Source organism: Emydura macquarii, unplaced genomic scaffold, assembly GCF_026122565.2.
Source record: "Emydura macquarii macquarii isolate MOO-44397 ecotype Brisbane River unplaced genomic scaffold, CSIRO-AGI_Emac_v2 contig_3348, whole genome shotgun sequence".
In the NCBI taxonomy this organism is placed as follows: Eukaryota; Metazoa; Chordata; order Testudines; family Chelidae; genus Emydura; species Emydura macquarii.
The window spans coordinates 4,438,779-4,455,457 of NW_027133485.1; the positions used below are offsets into that span (position 1 = coordinate 4,438,779).

General features: G+C 47.8%; 1 protein-coding gene across 1 annotated transcript in view; it reads left to right on the plus strand.

Moving 5' to 3' along the window:
• The window catches only part of CSMD2 (CUB and Sushi multiple domains 2), a 495,048-nt gene that overhangs the window by 320,174 nt on the left and 158,195 nt on the right, over positions 1–16,679 (plus strand). Inside the window, exons 17-21 of the mRNA XM_067533952.1 lie at positions 174–361; positions 1,434–1,622; positions 2,744–2,860; positions 10,634–10,849; positions 14,152–14,340. Of these exons, the coding sequence (XP_067390053.1) occupies positions 174–361; positions 1,434–1,622; positions 2,744–2,860; positions 10,634–10,849; positions 14,152–14,340 (899 nt within the window). The remainder of the gene's footprint in view (positions 1–173; positions 362–1,433; positions 1,623–2,743; positions 2,861–10,633; positions 10,850–14,151; positions 14,341–16,679) is intronic.

Here is a 16,679-nt window from a genome sequence, read left to right on the forward strand (position 1 = left end):
TGAGCAAGGAAATGACTTGCTCTAGGTCATGCAGCCGACCAACTGTAGAACCAGGAATTGAGCTCAAGAATCCTAGTCCAGCCTCCTATGTGCTGGGCCGCATTGCCTCTCTGTAATTAGCCTGTTCAGAATTACAACATGGAAAAATGCCAATTTTCTCACGTCCCTGGCAGGTTTAAGACCGAGGTGAATTACGACACTCTGGAAGTGCGAGACGGCAGGTCCTATTCCTCCCCACTGATAGGTGTTTACGATGGGACTCAAGTGCCCCAGTTCCTCATTAGCACCAGCAACTACCTCTACCTCCTCTTCTCTACTGACAAAAGCCACTCCGACATCGGCTTTCAGATCCGATATGAAAGTAAGTGTGATATCCAGGTGCTTATGCCCTTTGCAGCAGCATGAAGGACTCAATCAAAGGTCCGTTGAAGCTACTTCTCCTTTCTATCATGCAGTTAGTGCTATTACTCCTACGCGTTTCGGGGACTTCGGGCTATTGTAAACTGATGACAGCCTCTGCATTATGATAATCTTTATTGGTATTTGTTTTATTTTATTTACAACATCTTGAAACAACATCTGCAGACTAGAATTATTTCGTAGGGAAGCAGATTTGACTTCCTCTTTCTGTGTCCCTCACCTGGAGAGTAATCAGTGGCACCTGAGATTTCATACAGGACAAGTTGGGATTCTAGCAAGCTGTTAACGACCCATTGCAATGGAATCTCCTCAGACATTCAAGTGGTTTTGTGGGCCTCAGCGGAAGGTTCTTGGTTAGAGAGAGGAACTCATGTTTGTTAAGCATTGCCATTATTATTCGGTGGTTATCATTACCTGCATTGATTAACATGCCCTTTTCTCTATGCATTGATTGAGTGAAACACATGTTTATTGGCAGCCTCTGTTCTCAGATACCGTCATGCATCTTCTATTGACTTCAGTGGCAGCCTTTTTTTCTTGTTTTCTTTCTTCAAAGAACACGATCAGTTGCTCTAAGTTCTATGCTGTGCAATATGTGTGTGTGTGTCTATCTATATACATATATATAATATAAAATATGTAGGTGTTTGCATATATAAATAAATATGTATCCCATACAGAGGTAAATTGTATCCAACAACAAACTACGAACAAACTCAGCTAAAGAAAGGAATATGTTTGCTACCCATCTAGGACAAACAGCCCAGAATAATCACCCCAAGGAGTGAACACAATGCTCTCCTAGTGCTTCCCAGCCTCGGGATGATCCAGGTCTGGGAGGGGTGGGGACGGAACTGGGGCCAGCCCAGCTCTTGTGCCTGTTTCTCAGACAATATGAGTTCTTTTAAAGGTCATGATAAAATTCCTCTTCCCTGGGCAGCCGCCATATGAGTTAGGGGTTGCAGAACGATCTGGTTGGTCCCATTAAATCTCTGATGGTTTCTTTGCCGCAGCTGTGAAGCTCCAGTCAGACCATTGTTTGGACCCCGGGATCCCTGTAAATGGACAGCGCCACGGAAACGATTTCTATGTGGGAGCTCTGGTGACGTTCAGCTGTGATTCGGGCTACACCCTGAGCGACGGCGAGGCCCTAGAGTGTGAGCCCAACTTCCAGTGGAGCAGGCCTCTGCCCAGCTGTGAGGGTAAGGGCTTTGGAAAAGAACATCTGGAGGAGGGGAACTCAAGAGTGGTGAATTCTCAGCATCATGTGCAGGGCTGATGTGAATCACATGGCTGAAGCCCCAGGCAATACAAGCTGATCTGTATGTACAATCAGTACCATTAAAACTCTGCAGTGACTGGAATATTGCAGTACCTTGGGTACCCAAGGCTGTGATGTCTCCAATTTTCACTGTAGCTATCGCAGGTACTGGAGGTGCCTGGAGCAGTGATGGTTGAGTTTTTAACAGCACCTACACTATGAATCTTATTTGTGGTTTCACAAGCCGAGTTTTCCATGGGTTGGAGATGCGTTGGAGTTCCCCAAGAATAAATATCCCTCTGAACACCTGTGGTTTATTGGAGGGGGTGGCGATGGTGGGTTTTAGGGTGAATTTAATGTACATCAGAGGTGCCCAGTTTACAGCCCTGGAGAACAAAGGTCTCTACAGATACACAGAAAAGTTAGAGCAGCAGAACATACTTCCCCATTCTGCCCCCTCAGCGTGCTCCCGCTCTGATCTGGGACAATTTCTTGGCGAGCAAATGGGTAGTTTAGTTTGAATAGTAGCCCATTCAATCCTTGGCCATTGGTCAGTTGGCTCTGGCGTTCTGTCTCTGGCTGTGCCCAAAGTGCAGGTGATACTTCACAAGAAAATGAAGGCACCTTCAATGCACTTGGCCACCATGCCAAGCTATACATAGGGAAGGGGGAGGGTTATTTTCCCTGACCTGTGCCATAATCAAGTGTATGCTCTCAAGCAGGAGTTTTATTTGCTATAACTATGGGCAGTATCACTGGTCAGAAAGCTAGTCATCCATTGTAGCTAGTACCGGTCCCCTTCTTCAGCGGGTGCCGTAGGCTGATTACTGCATGCTGAATGGAGAAGTATTTCCTTTGTACGTTCTAAATATACGTAGTGTGGATTTCATCACATTGTCCTCGTGTTCTCCTGTTAGGGGAGAGTATGGAAGGCCAGAAGAGCCAGCTTTCACTGTAACCCTTTTCTGTCTGAAATATCCTCGCCCAGTTCTCTCTAGCCCTTCTCCCTCTTCATAGTCACTCCATTGGCTTGTCTGATTTTAGCCTGTTTGATTTTTGCAGCTCTTTGTGGAGGTTACATCCGTGGCTCCAGTGGCACCATCTTATCCCCAGGCTTTCCTGATTTCTACCCCAATAACTTGAACTGCACCTGGGTGATAGAAACTTCTCATGGCAAAGGTGAGACACATTTAGATGAGGGTGGTTTTGAAAAGAGGCAGTGCTGTGGGGTAATGGGGGTTGGTGTCCCATGTAAAGATTATGGTTGGCCAGGGTGTATTGGTATCTCTCTCTTTTTTCCCCCCCCCATCAGTCCCACAAAAGTGATCTGGGATTGACTGTGTAGGTTGGGTGGTGTGACCAAGGCTTTTTCAGAAGCAGCTTGTGTTCCCTCAGGATGGGGAGAGATGGCATAATGACATAGCTAGATGGACCCAAACCCTCACATCCAAGCAGTGCGAGCTTTGGGGGAAGTCCCAATCCATAACTGAACCTTGCCCCCTGGTACTGGCCTCACATATGACCCAAAGCAGAGTGCCAGATCTGAACAGATCCTCATGGTAGAGAGGCCTGGATCCAGCTCGTCTTTGCTGAACTGTACTGCTCAGGTCCGTCTGTGTAAGGAAGTGAAATCATTCTCAGTGCCCTCACAGCACATCCTAACCAGCTCACGCACACTCAGAAGTTACACCACCATTTCAGAAGAGACAGTAATGACGTCTGGTGGTTACAAGAGGGGATGTTAATCAGAACTCCTGGGTTCTGTTGCTTGCTCTGCCACTGAATCATTGCATGGCCTTGGGCAAATCCATCCAATTCTCTGGCTTTTGCTTCCCAACCTGTAAATCTTGAGCAAAAAAACCAAAGTCAGCATGTCAGGATCCTTGGATGAAAACCACAGCATGCATACAAAGTATTACCATGGTCCGACTGCTTAATACACCGTCATTCCATCATAAATGTTTACTTTTCCACCTCTTCTTGTCATGGAAGCCAGGAGTCAGGCCCCCCACATGTCTGGCTCCACTGTTCAAGGAGCTTACCTCCAGGTTTAGGTTTAACTCTGTGGCAGCATCTTCTGGGAAATGAGGTTAGATTGGTTACCCATGGTCCCTCAGGCTCACTGGGAAGTTTCTTCCTAAAACCCTGGGTTAAGTGGGATGCGGGAGGGTTTATGCCCCTTATATAACTGTGTCCCTCTGTTTTTACCAGATAGCAACACAGTGGGAGCTAGCATCAGCCAATTTTGCAATACCGATTTTTATTAAAGCATATAATCTTGTCAGTGAAAAGCATGGGGCATTACAGGAGCCTTCATGGGCTGTGAAAAGTATCCTTTGGATAGTGGCAATCCACTTTTCATTAATCCACTCTGCCCTGGATTCAACTCTTCTGATGAGAGACATTGCATTATCCTGTTGCTAAGCTAATGCATAACACAGAGATCTGACATCCTCTCATAAGAGGTAATTCAGATGGTGGATGTGCTCCCCTCCCTCCTCCCAATCAGAAGAATATCTCTTGCCCAAGGCAAGTTGCATTTTCAAATGGCGGGCTGTGTCTACACTAGTCTGTCTTTGTTATTGCTCCTAATGTGTCCTGCCATTGCTACAACTGGTTCAGCAATGCAGTGGGAACCTCACTAGGGTTGCTAATGCAAGAAAGACGGCTGCTGGCAGTTGTCCACCGTGGGGTCTGCCTCACCCCACTGCTCAGAGCAGGTCTATATGACATGGAGTCCCACTGTCAAAAGAGCTAGGCACACTGGAATCTGAGCTCTCTTGAAAGTCGGTCCCTGTGTGTCACGATGGAAGCTCCTGCATGCTGAGCTCTTTGGAGAAATCTGGGCCCTCCCAGGGGTGCTCAGCACTGGAAACTCCAGCCCTGAGCCTTTGAGAAAATCTGGCTTCTTGGGGTTAAAATGTGTGTGCCCACCAGCACCGTGTCTACAATAGTTCCCATCGTTCCGACCACTGATGGGGAAATGTAAAGAGACCAGTCACGTGTAAAAACGCCCTGTGGGGCAGTGGGAGGAGAGACTATGTGTGTTTACTATGAATGTGTTGGGTTGTTTTTTTCCTCCCCTTTTCCCCTTCCTCCAATGCTAATTTCCATCAGACTGCTGGAAATAAACACCAGCAAGCACCTCTCTCCTTGCCCCAGCATCCCACCCACATGCAGAGGCTTTTTGCTTGTCAGACAGAGTCTGACTCAGCAGTTTGGTGCTCTGCTCCTGTGCCTTGCCATGTCACCCTGCCTGTATTCTGCAGCACACCGGATTAGGCAAGCAGAGGCCAAGCCGCTGGGTTAGCTGGAGAAATCAGGAGAATGTGAAACCGAATTACAGTTCAGTGGGAAAGAGAAGACACAAGAGAGGACATAAGAACGGCCATAGTGGGTCAGACCAATGGTCCATCTAGCCCAGTATCCAGTCTTCTGACAGTGGCCAATGCCAGGTGCTTCAGAAGGCATGATCAGAATGGGTAATCATCCAGTGATCCATCCTGTCGGCCATACAACAGAGGACATAATTCAGTTATAAGAAATTGGCACCAAGCCACCCTGTGTGTCAGAAAGTCCTCTCCCTCGCTGCTCCTGGAGTTCAGACAAGCCGTGTTTATTTACCAGCTCAAGGAAAGAGGAGAGCGCATGAGGTTTTCCATTTATCTAATGCTTTTGTGATAGGCAACGGGATGTAGACAGATGCCAGACTGTGATGTGCTGTATATACATTCTGTTTCTATTGAAGCTGCGTGCACTGCCTTTCTTAATGATTTGTTTTCGCTAGGCTTTACTGTGTTAAATTGCAGAATAATGCATCACACAGAGATCCTCCAGCCCTGTTCAGCAACCTCTCTCATACCTACAGCAAGATGCAATGGAACAGATTGATCCCAGGTGAAAGTAACAGAGATTGAGATGGGATGAATTTGACTTCGTGGGAAGTGAGGAAGCTTAAAAAAGTTGGGCCAAATTCTGCTCTAAGTTATTCTCTTGTAGCCTCACTGATTTCAGAAGCGCCTCCCCTTTATTACACAGTGTTGTCTATTGTTACATCCTCATCTCTGAATTCCCTGGTCTCTAACATTGCTGTTGAATTTGGTGCTCCTTAAAGTCAGTACGTTAACCACTCTGATGTGAGCAGCATTATCTACAGGCGTGGGATGAGTTCTCCTTCGCAACGCTCACTTATTTACCAATGCCAGCTCAAGCGTGACTTGCAGCACCCCATGCTATGCCAGTTTGGGGCCACTCATACACAGCTCCACCAAAGCATCTCCATTCAGAATTGCACCATGCCATACTGCTCCAGTCCTGGGCCTATGCACACGGTTCTTAAAGCGTACTCCAGTCCTGTCCTCACTCCAATACCGAGCTTCCTCGCAGCTCTGCCAATGCATCTCAGCCCAGACCTACAGCACCGCCTTGCTGTTCCAGGCTTGGACCCCCTCACACATAGCTCTGCCAAGGCAACTCAGTCTGGCATCCTCTTCTGTACCGGTCCTGGGGTACAGCTTTCATCGTCCCCTTGTTGCACTGGCAGCACTCGTGGCTGGGAACTGATGGAGTTTCCACCTGCCACGTTCTGAATCTGTTGGAGATTGTTGTGCCAGCTTGCGCGAGGCTTGCGCATCTTGGAGACAGAACGAACTATGCTTGCAGGAGCTTTGCAGTGGTTCTGCTTGGATATTTATTGGGTCCTTAGGGTGGTGGTTCAGCTTCTGATGAGCTGCTGGAGTTATGCGTCTTTCTTGACGTTCCATAGCGTGTTTGCCATCTCCTGGGGTGCCCTCTCCAGGGGCTGTCAGTCTGGCCTTTCTCACCAGTAACCAATGCTTAACTTTATTGCCAAAGTAGTGGCACTGGCCTCCGTCCTGCTTTGAGAGCACATTTGCCTCTTCCCCTCTCAATGACGCCCCCTAGGGTACAACCTTTCCCTTTCTCGCTTCTCATTCCCTTAGATTGCCTCTTTGATTTGCACTGACCGCAATGAAATAGTTATTATGGGTGATTTTTAGCTGACATATCAATCCCGCCTCCTCATACCAATCTCATGAGTCATCTGCTCCCAGATCTTTCTGATTTTTTGCTCTGCTTATTGCATGTGAGCAATACACTCGCTGTCTAAAGGAAACAGCTGGGTTGTTGTAATAGCTTTTTTTACATGCCCAAAGGCGTTAATTTACATTACGGACTAATGGGCTGTAAAATTTCAGTTTAAAAGGAGTTTAATTTTCAAGATACTTAAGTCTGAAAAAAGACTTTTTGTTTTTAATCTGATAACTTTGGACTGACCAGAATGATTTTCTTTTCTCCCTAATTTCGTAAAAGGAAATTTGCTTTTATGCTGGCACATTCTGTGCCGCAGTAAATTTCAGACCAGTGCAAAAGTTTAGTCAGAGTTGCAAATTCTTTTCAATAAGCTTGTAATCAGCCCTATGGCTGTAATTATAGCGCTGTTAATGGGCTTGCAACAGGGTTGGCACTGCCTCTCACGAGCACCCCTTCTGGTTGGATGTGAGCCTGCTGCTTCTTCTGTTTGGAATGGGGGTGGCACCCACCTCTCAACGGTGCCCCCCGGCTGATGGTTTCTGTGTGTGGCTGAACAAACAAAAACCCCTTCTAAGGTATACCGTCTTTACTGCCCGCCAAGGCTTCCTCCCAGGAGACACTGCCCTCCTGTAACAGTCCAACAGGGGCCTGTCGTGGTTCCCTCAGTTGGTCTGTCCTGGGCTCAGTCTCTAACCAGACCGACAGGGCTCAGCATGGTACCCTCGCTTGTTCTGACTAGGCTCCAGGCTCACTCCTTGTTCAGCCCCACAGTCAGCCACGAGCTCCTTCTTCACTCCCTCTGGCTTCAGCCGCCTTCCCTGGGTTCAGTCCTGCCTGCACTGAGCTGTCCCTGGTTCTGCTGCTCTTCTAGCTCCAAGCAGCAACTGACTGCCTTCTTCTGCTGCTCCCTTTTATATGGCCCTCCTGGCCCCTGATTGGCTACTCCAGCAGCCCTTCTGATTAGCCACTTCCTCTGCAGGGCCGTGAGGCCTCCAGTGTGGGACATCCGGATCTAGTCCACCCTGTCACATAGCTCCACTGTTAGAAGCTATGTCTACACTCTGAACTGGGGCTTGATTCCCCTGCTCGTGTACACATACTCGTGCTAGCTCTTACTGAACCAGTGCACACATATACATAGTTGTGTAGCCATGGTGACATGGGTAGCAGCAGCGGAGGTATGGCTGAGCAGTGCAGGGTACAACACCCCCCCACCCTCCAGGTTTCAGGTGGTATCACGGCTACATTGCTATTTATCTTTGAACTAGCTTAATAAAACGGAGGGTGAGTATGTGTACACGAGGAGAGGAATCACACCTCTAGTTTGTAGTGTAGACATAGTCCTAGATAGCAAAGGGCAGCGTGGCCATTATTAGACCAAAGTACCGGGAATCAGGACGCCCAGGTTCTTGCCCCAACTCAGGGAGGCGTGTGTGATCTAGGGGGTTCAGCAGATGACTGCTGGGAGTCTGGGTTCTGTTTCCAGCTTTGTTACTCACTAGTGGTGTGACCTTGGGCAAGTCACTTACCTTGTGTGTGCCTTAGTGCAGAGACTGTTTCTGCAACATGGAGAGGACAATTCTACCCTTGTCAGTTGAAAACATCTTACGGCTGTTTTCAACCAGCCCTAGGAAACTTTTCACAATTCTTTTCCCTCCTAGTGTTTCACTGAAAAAAAAATGTATACTTAACATTTTCTTCCCAGCCCCAGAATAATACTTTCCTATCCCACAAGGAGTTGCAAAGCTCAGTGGACAGATTGTGTTCCCATTTGCTCACACCACTGAGCAGTTACTCACACAGGTAGGGCCCTGTCACCTGGACCATGCTGTTCCCAAACTAGCAACTTACTGGTGAAAGGTTCTGCTATACAATTACTGATCCCACGTGTTGTCTGTTCCTGAATCTAGCCACCCATGTTCAAGAAAGATGAATGCAAACTTGAATAGGTGCAGAGGAGGCTGCTAGAATGAACCGGAAAAAGGAGAGCCTGTTTTATTAGAGGAGAGTAAAAGAGCATGGCTTGTTCAGCCAAGTAAAATGAAGCCTGATGGGCATGTGATTGCTCAGCATAAATACAGAGAGGGGGCAAACACCAGGGAGGGAGAAGAGTTATTGAAGCTAAACGACATTATTGACCCAAGAACAAATAGGTATAAACTGGCCATGAGTCATTTTAGGTTGGAAATGAGAAGAAGGTTTCTAACCATCAGAGGAGTGAGGTTCTGGAACAGCCTCCCAATAGGAGTAGTGGGGGCATGAGACCGAACCGGTTTTAAGATGGAGCTTGATACATTTATGAACGGGATTATATGATGGGGTTCCCTGCGATAGCAGGGGCTGGACTCGATCACCCAGGAGGTCCCATCCAGTCCTATGTTCCTATGAATCTTTAGGAATTTTTGTTCAATTTAATGTGAGCAATAACCCTCCAAAAGGGTTTGGGTATTTATAGGTTTTCAAGGATGTCCAGAGCAATAGTGCTGAAAGCCAACAGAAAATTTGGAAGGGATATTAAATCTCAGGCGTCAGGGTGTAACCCAATCTTGAATGATTAGAGATCAGGATGAGACCTAATGTGGGACTCCTCCTTCCTCTGATGTATCTGGTGCTGGCCGCTGTCAGACACAGAACTAGATGGACCTCAGGTCTGATCCAGTCTGGCAATTCATACGGTCTTAATTGTTTTTTTTTAAATGAAATAACTTTGTTGTGCCTCTGGGCAGTGCTGGTATCACTAATGGGTTTCCAATGCGACTGTAACTGATTAGAATCCAGATTGTGATAGTCTTATGCTGAGCAGTAACTTAATCCACCCATAGCCCCATTGATTTCAGTGTCTGCCTAGTTTAAAGTAGAATTCAGCATGAGGTCGGATATCACAGTCTGGTCCTTAATGTTTGTAAAGTGCATCAAGGTCTTTGGATGAAAAAAGCTGTGTAAATGCAAAAGGGTTTTATTTCTTGCTTGATGTTACTTTAGCCTGTTAACTTCATTTGATGGTTTATGTGACCAAGTCTGTGATACAGGATCCTGTCTCTGCAAAAGCTGCTGCCACTATTTTTGTAGCAGAGCTCTTTCCATAAATGAAGGGTTTGAATTGTGTTTGAATTCCAGCGTGGAAATCACCCAGCTGGAGGCCTCTGTGGGATTTTGAAATAGTAGGTTTTGCGAGTGTGTAGGTGTGAGGGAGATGTTAAATGATCCGTTGCTGCCTCCACACACTTAACAAATGTGGCAAGGTCGAAACTTTACAGTTTCATTGTTTAAACTATGACACCTAGTATTTTGGGGGCGGAGGAGGGGGAGAAGAGCTTTTCTTTCTTTGTCTGGCTTTAGTTGTTGTTGTTGGTTTGATTTTAATTTGTTTTGGCAATACGCTGTCAGGATAAGAGTGCAGAATCTTTCTTGATCACTGGAATCGCCGTACCAGAGGAGGCCAACATCCATCTAATTCAGTATCCTGTCACCCACAGGAACTAATACCAGCTACTTCAGAGGAAGATGCAAGAAACCCTGCAGATATGGCATGACCTGCCCCCAGGGAAAGCATCTTCCTGACCCCAATTAGTTTTTCATCTTCCTCTGCAGGATGGGGTCTGGGATCCCCTGATGTGATCATCTGGGTGTATCTCACCTCCTCAGTGTCCTGCCATTGCAGGAGCCTTGGGCGTTGGTGGCACCTATGTCTCTCCCGTTCTCTGCCTGTTTCTCTACTCTCTAGAGTAAATGCTCCCAATCTTTTCAGTCTCCTTTTTGGAGCGGGAGAGGGAAGTTGAATTGCTGTTTTTGACAGCAGGGATGTTAACAGGTTGCAGTGGGTTTTTGTACCCTGGGGTCATGGGCACTGTAGAAACACCGGTTGAGCTGAGTTGCTCCTTTGTCTTCTCTTCCCTGCAGGCGTGTTCTTCACCTTTCACACCTTTCATCTGGAGAGCGGCCACGACTACTTGCTGATCACTGAAAATGGCAGCTTCACCCAGCCGCTGAAGCAGCTTACCGGGTCCCGCCTTCCTCCCCCCATCAGTGCCGGGCTCTTTGGGAACTTCTCAGCTCAGATCCGCTTCATCTCGGACTTTTCTATGTCCTACGAGGGATTCAACATCACCTTCTCAGGTAAGGGCAAAGACTGAGTCTTTTCACAAACTGCGTACTGATGGGAGGTGCCAGGTTCAGCACCCTGGAGATCAATCCCTCTGCCTATCTACATTTGCACCACTGATGCACCTCAACCCTGAACTGAAGTGCTCCAAGGATTTCTAGGACTATAGGGTCCCTCTCTGCATGGTCCATTGAATCCTGGCTGCTGTACCTCTGCTGTGATGATTAATGAGAGAGTCCAGCTGTGCTTTTGTTTTTTATGCTGGGGGTATTTGTCCACCAGGAGCTGCACTGAGATCTCTGACTCATTTCACTCCTGGGCCACCAGACAGCTGTCACATCGTGACCACTTTCAGTCATGGTGACCTGAGCCGAGATCAAACTGATGACCAAGTAGAAAGGGCTCATTCCCCTGAGCCATCAAATTATTATTATTAATAATAATAATAATTTGTATTACCAGAGTTCTCAGGATCCCTAGACAGGGACCGGTATCCATCCATCCGTTCTTTATTTTGAATCAGGAATTTTAAAAAGGTATTTTTTAAAATGTATTCCATGTCTTCTGAGCCAGGCAAGTAGAACAGTAATACAAATGTACCTGTGTAATTATATTTCTTCACTCTTGCATGGTATCAGCCAGTGGAGTAAGTCTGCTGAAATTAAATCCTTCGGCATTGGTATTTATCAGCCCCTCCCACTGGCTTTTTGTTTTCTCTTCTGTTCCTGAGAACCCCGTGTCCTCTCATTTCCTGTGGGTTTGCCAGCCCTCCTTGCTCCAGATACCTCCAAGCCCTATATACAAAACCGAAATCACTACAAAGGCACAGCGGTTCCATTCTCAACCCAGGAAGCCGTGGCAGATGGGAACCCTTAGAACGCGACTCCAAGCAATCTGGACTCTTTGGAGAAAGGAGCAAAGCATAGCTGGTCACTCCTGTCACCCTGCTGGTCTCCTTGTGCCTTGGTCCTGTGCCCTGCTCTTATGCCAAGGGCACTTCATCAAGCAGCTCATCCAGCGACCCAGCCTCTGCAGCTGGCTGTATTTGAACGTGGAGAGAATACATGCCCTGCAAAGCCTCAGCCTTAGATTAGCCTGGTGGCATTGCTGGGAAGCTGGAATGGTACATGCTTGCTGGGCTTTCTCTGATCAAACTGCTGTAATAAAAGACTTGCTGATAGAAGCAGGCACCCTGGCGCATAGGAGGGCATTGAGGCTATAGAGCTGTGAAACTGATGCTAGGCACCTCAACTTGCATTCATCCCAGGGGATCTTGTGGATGCTCAGCTCCTTGCATTACTAATTATTTGTATCACTGTAGCGCCTCTGAACCCCAACTGAGCTTGGGGCCCCATTACGCTAGGCTGTGTATAAACACATGCTAAGAGACAGCTCCTGCCCCAGAGAGTTTGCAATCCATGTAAGAGGGACAAAGGTCAGGCAGTGAAACTCAGGCACAGAGAGGGGAAGTGACCCAGGTCACTCGTAGAGCCATGGCAGAGCTGAGAATAGAACAAGATCTCATGAGTTCGAGTTCAGACCATGCCACCTCCGTGGCAGGCTCATGCCCCCTTGTGTATGTTCCCCCAAAACCAAATTTCACATATACACAAATCTGCTCTACCTGCAAAATATGCATGGTGCAGTTAAATAAAGACCTTAGCAAATGCACATTTGCACCATATGCAGAACAGGTGAGACTGCACACACAAAAGGTCACTGGACTTGTGTAAGCTCCCTTTACAGTGTATAGGTGGGTGTTTTGCACTCACCAACCTGAACACGTGCCCATGATTGCTTGCACCTTTGCCCACGTACGTATTTTGGTGGCATTGCATTTTGAAAATAGTCCCTCTTGTCTGGGTCGTCAGGATGCTTATACATTATAGTAGACTTTATATAGAACAGAATCACTGTTCTTTATTTTATATGTACCTCCTAGGCTTCAGGAGAACAGATGCAAAACACGGCCTGGGGAGGGGAGGGGGCTGTGATTATAATGTGCTTGCAGCGAAGACAGGCCATGTGAGATACGCATAGCTATTTCTCTAGGTATAGATAGCTAGAGTACCCTCGTGAGCTGCTGGGGATAGTGTAGCAACCTAAGCATTGGTTTTAAATACCTATATTAGGGCTTCTGAAACCAGGAGTTCAAGTATGATCAGCTTCATCCCCTGCAGCAAACAGAGCTAATCAAAAAAGTTTTTATTCACATATTGATGAAAAATGGCTTTTGACCATATAGAAGTTTGCACAAGAAAATGTCCCTTTTCAGGTTTTAGTCAACTTTTTTTTTCTGTTTATGTCAACTCGAAGTGGGAATCAGCTATATTTTTATTTTTGGTTGTCATAAACCAAATAACTTGTAGTTTGGGTTTTTTTTGACAGAAACCTGAATGTATTTTCTAACCAGCTTTAACAGCAAATGTCCTTCCATTTAGCAACTTAACCATTCTCCCACAGTCCCTTAGTAAGATGTTGTGTCTCACTCACTCTAAGGATTAGCAATTCAGAAGCAGCAGAAGTCCCAAAAGCATGACTCCAGCCTCATTCCACTAAAGCAAATTAAGTGAATATCAAGCAATTAATTAAATCTGGGTCTTTCTGGATGACGCTTTTTTAAAGCTAGCTCTAAATGGAACAGACAGGAAGTCAAAAATCCCCATGGCATTCTTCAGAAGGGGCAGGTTTTGCCTCTGGTTTCCTTGGCTCAAATTCCTCACATCCTGTTTTGCAAGGTACAACATGCACTCTAGAGGTGGTGCATTTCAGTGGTTTCTGCAGTTTGTCGAGCACTTTGGCTCACCATTTCGGGATGAAAGGTGTGATAATAATGTAGGATGTATGCTGTCTCGAATGCTGACTGAATAGAGCAGAGATTGCAATGCAGACTTGAATACAACTCAGGGTGCTAAGTGGGGGAGGTTCTTGGGAAGAAGAGAAGAACTATTGGGTTTGAATTCCCATGTCATTTACACCAGTCCAAATGGAGAAGAAAAAATGTCTCCATTCCGACTTGGTAGCATTGGTATCGCTTTGCACTCACATTAATCGAGTGTCAGTGATGGAGAATGGGGCCCAGTGTTGGGGTAAATCCAGAGCCCTGTTGACTGCTCACCTAGAATGAAACCCCCTGTTTTGAGGGTTTAGGTGGAATGCGCAGGCCACGTGCCAGCCCCTTTACGCCAGGCTGCAATTCAAACACTGAATTGCGTCAGTATTGTCATCAGCCCGTCATTTCTGTAGCTCCCTGCGGGTGTGAGAGGGCAGTCTGAAGAGTGACCGTCTAATGCAACGTCCTTGTGCCCCTCTTTAGAGTATGACCTGGAGCCCTGCGACGAACCTGAGGTCCCAGCCTACAGCATCCGAAAGGGCCTGCAGTTCGGCGTGGGGGACGTGCTGACCTTCTCCTGCTTCCCCGGGTACCGGCTGGAGGGCGTCTCACGCATCACCTGCCTGGGGGGTAGACGGCGTGTGTGGAGTTCGCCTCTGCCAAGGTGTGTTGGTAGGTGGTCATGTGCTTTCATTTTGCTTGGTCGACGTTTTGTATCGGACTGGGAAACGGGAAGGGGCGTGCACTGGCAAGAGTGGCGTCCCACGGGGCCGCCTCTTTGTGCTCGCCTCATGGGCGGGGAGGGAAAGGGAACGAGCGGCAGCTCTGGTGACTGTCCACGGAGAGGCAAGCAAATCGTAGAGTGTGGGGAGGCCCCGCGTCCCTGGTGGGAAGGTCCTGCGAAGATGGATGGAAAACGGTACCTTTTCCGTAGAGCCCCAGAGAACATTGAATGTACGGCACGGGTGTGCGGGGCACTTCAGAGGTGTTCGCAAGCAGAGCGGACCAGGAGTTAATACAGAGACTGTCTCCTGGAAACCACTGCCCCTCCTGTTGCCCCCACCCAGCCCCCCGTTGCCCAGACCTCACCTCCTCCTCCTATTGCCCCCACCCAGCCCCCCGTTGCCCAGACCTCACCTCCTCCTCCTATTGCCCTGCCCAACCCCCCATTGCCCAATCCCCACCACCTTCTCCTCCTCCTATTGCCCCCCCCCTGCTTTCTCATTGGCCAGTCTCCACCTCCTCCTCCCATTGGCCTGGCCTCGCCACTGCCCAGCTCCCACCACTTCCTCCCATTGTCACTTGTCCTCTCTGCCCATTGACCAACCGCACCTCCTCTCTCCATTGGCCCGTCATCCCTCCTCGTCCTCCTCCCACTGACCCCTGCCTTCCCCTCCTTCTGCCCAGCCCCCTCAACACCTCTTCCCATTGGCCCCTCCTTCACTTCACATTGACCCGCTTCCAGCTCTTCTTCCTCCCATTGCTCCCTGCCCTCCCTTCCTGTTGGCCATTGCCTATCATCTCTGGGGAACCTACAGCAATTATTTGCCTAGAGTGACCCTAGGACCATATTTCATGTACTTTTTTGTGGTTTCTTGTAACACAATCTAGCAGCTAGCAATAAATGCCGGCCCCATGTAATCAACAAGCTCACCGCAGACCACGAGCAAGTGTTCTGCAGACCACCAGTGGACTACGGCATGCAGTTTGAGAGCCCTCTGCTCTAGAGAGAGCTCCTGATCCATTTATCCAGCCACTTCCAGTCTTGCAAATCCTGCCATTTAGAGTCTGTCTGTAAATGTGAATAACCTGTTGCGGCAGAGAGGGCATCCCAGTGAGAGCAAGGCTGTCTCCACAGTTTGCAGCACTTTACCTCTGAGTCCTGTCTTGCTGAATCCATTTCCTGGCCCTGCTTAATGTCTAGGTCACAAGGTCACATCATCCTGCCATGGCAAGCAGCCACTGTGGGGCATGAATAATAATCAGGTTGCAGGGAAAACTAATCAGGGAAATAGAAATCAAGAGGGGTCATAACACAGCTTTAAATTAGATCCACAGACATCGCACTAAGCAGACATCTTGGCTTCCACTCGCCCACTTCCCCCCAGTGCACTAGGTTTTAATTAACACGTTGGTTTTATAATAAGGGATCGAATTTACTGCCTCATGGTTTGCAGGGAACTCTGGGTGTTAGGGTGACAGCTAGTTCCAGGATGCTGGCGATTGGATTCTCAGCTCTGTGTGTTAGCTCTGTTGAAAAGGATACAGTCAGGGATTTTAGGTCTAATCTTCCATCAACTGCTACTACTTATACATGCTTGCAAAGTGCCTTTTCTTGTAAAGAAATACACGTTGAAATATTTTATTTCAGAGAGACTGGGTCCAGCAGTTGCAACTGAGCCAATAACACCAGGCATTCCCCATGGATATCTGCTTGAATGCTATAACGCGGTTCCTTCGGCTATGCTAGCACCACCTCTTTAAAAGAGGAGCTAGCGCCATGGAGAACCAGCCCTCTGGACAGTGATCGGGTGCTCCACAGGCTATGGTTAAGGGAAATAGGACAGACAGACAGGAACCCAACAGAACTGACCAACCCTCTCGCTGAAAACTGGGGCTGCCCAAGAGGAGTCACTGTCCTATACCAAACGCACAAGACCTAGTGGTTCTTTCGCTCTCTGAGCTCTTATCCCTAGTTAGTGTTACTAGCACCCTCTAATAGGAGGTAAGGGAAATAATAGGATGCTGCTGAAGTCACAGGTCCAAGTAGACTTCATCCTGAGTTGCTCAAGAAGCTCTATGGTTCCCATGGTTTTTTGTAAATGTCTCAGGATGCGCTCTGGGCCTTCACTGCTCAGGCAGGTGCACAGTAGCCTGGCCCAGCTTTCTCCCTAAAGGTGAAAAGTTTCGTACCAGCTTTCACACATCGCCTTGAACAAATGCTTCCTTATTCAGCCTGCAGTTGGTTCTCTCTTCTGCACGGACATCAGCTTTACATCGTTTTGTTCTCC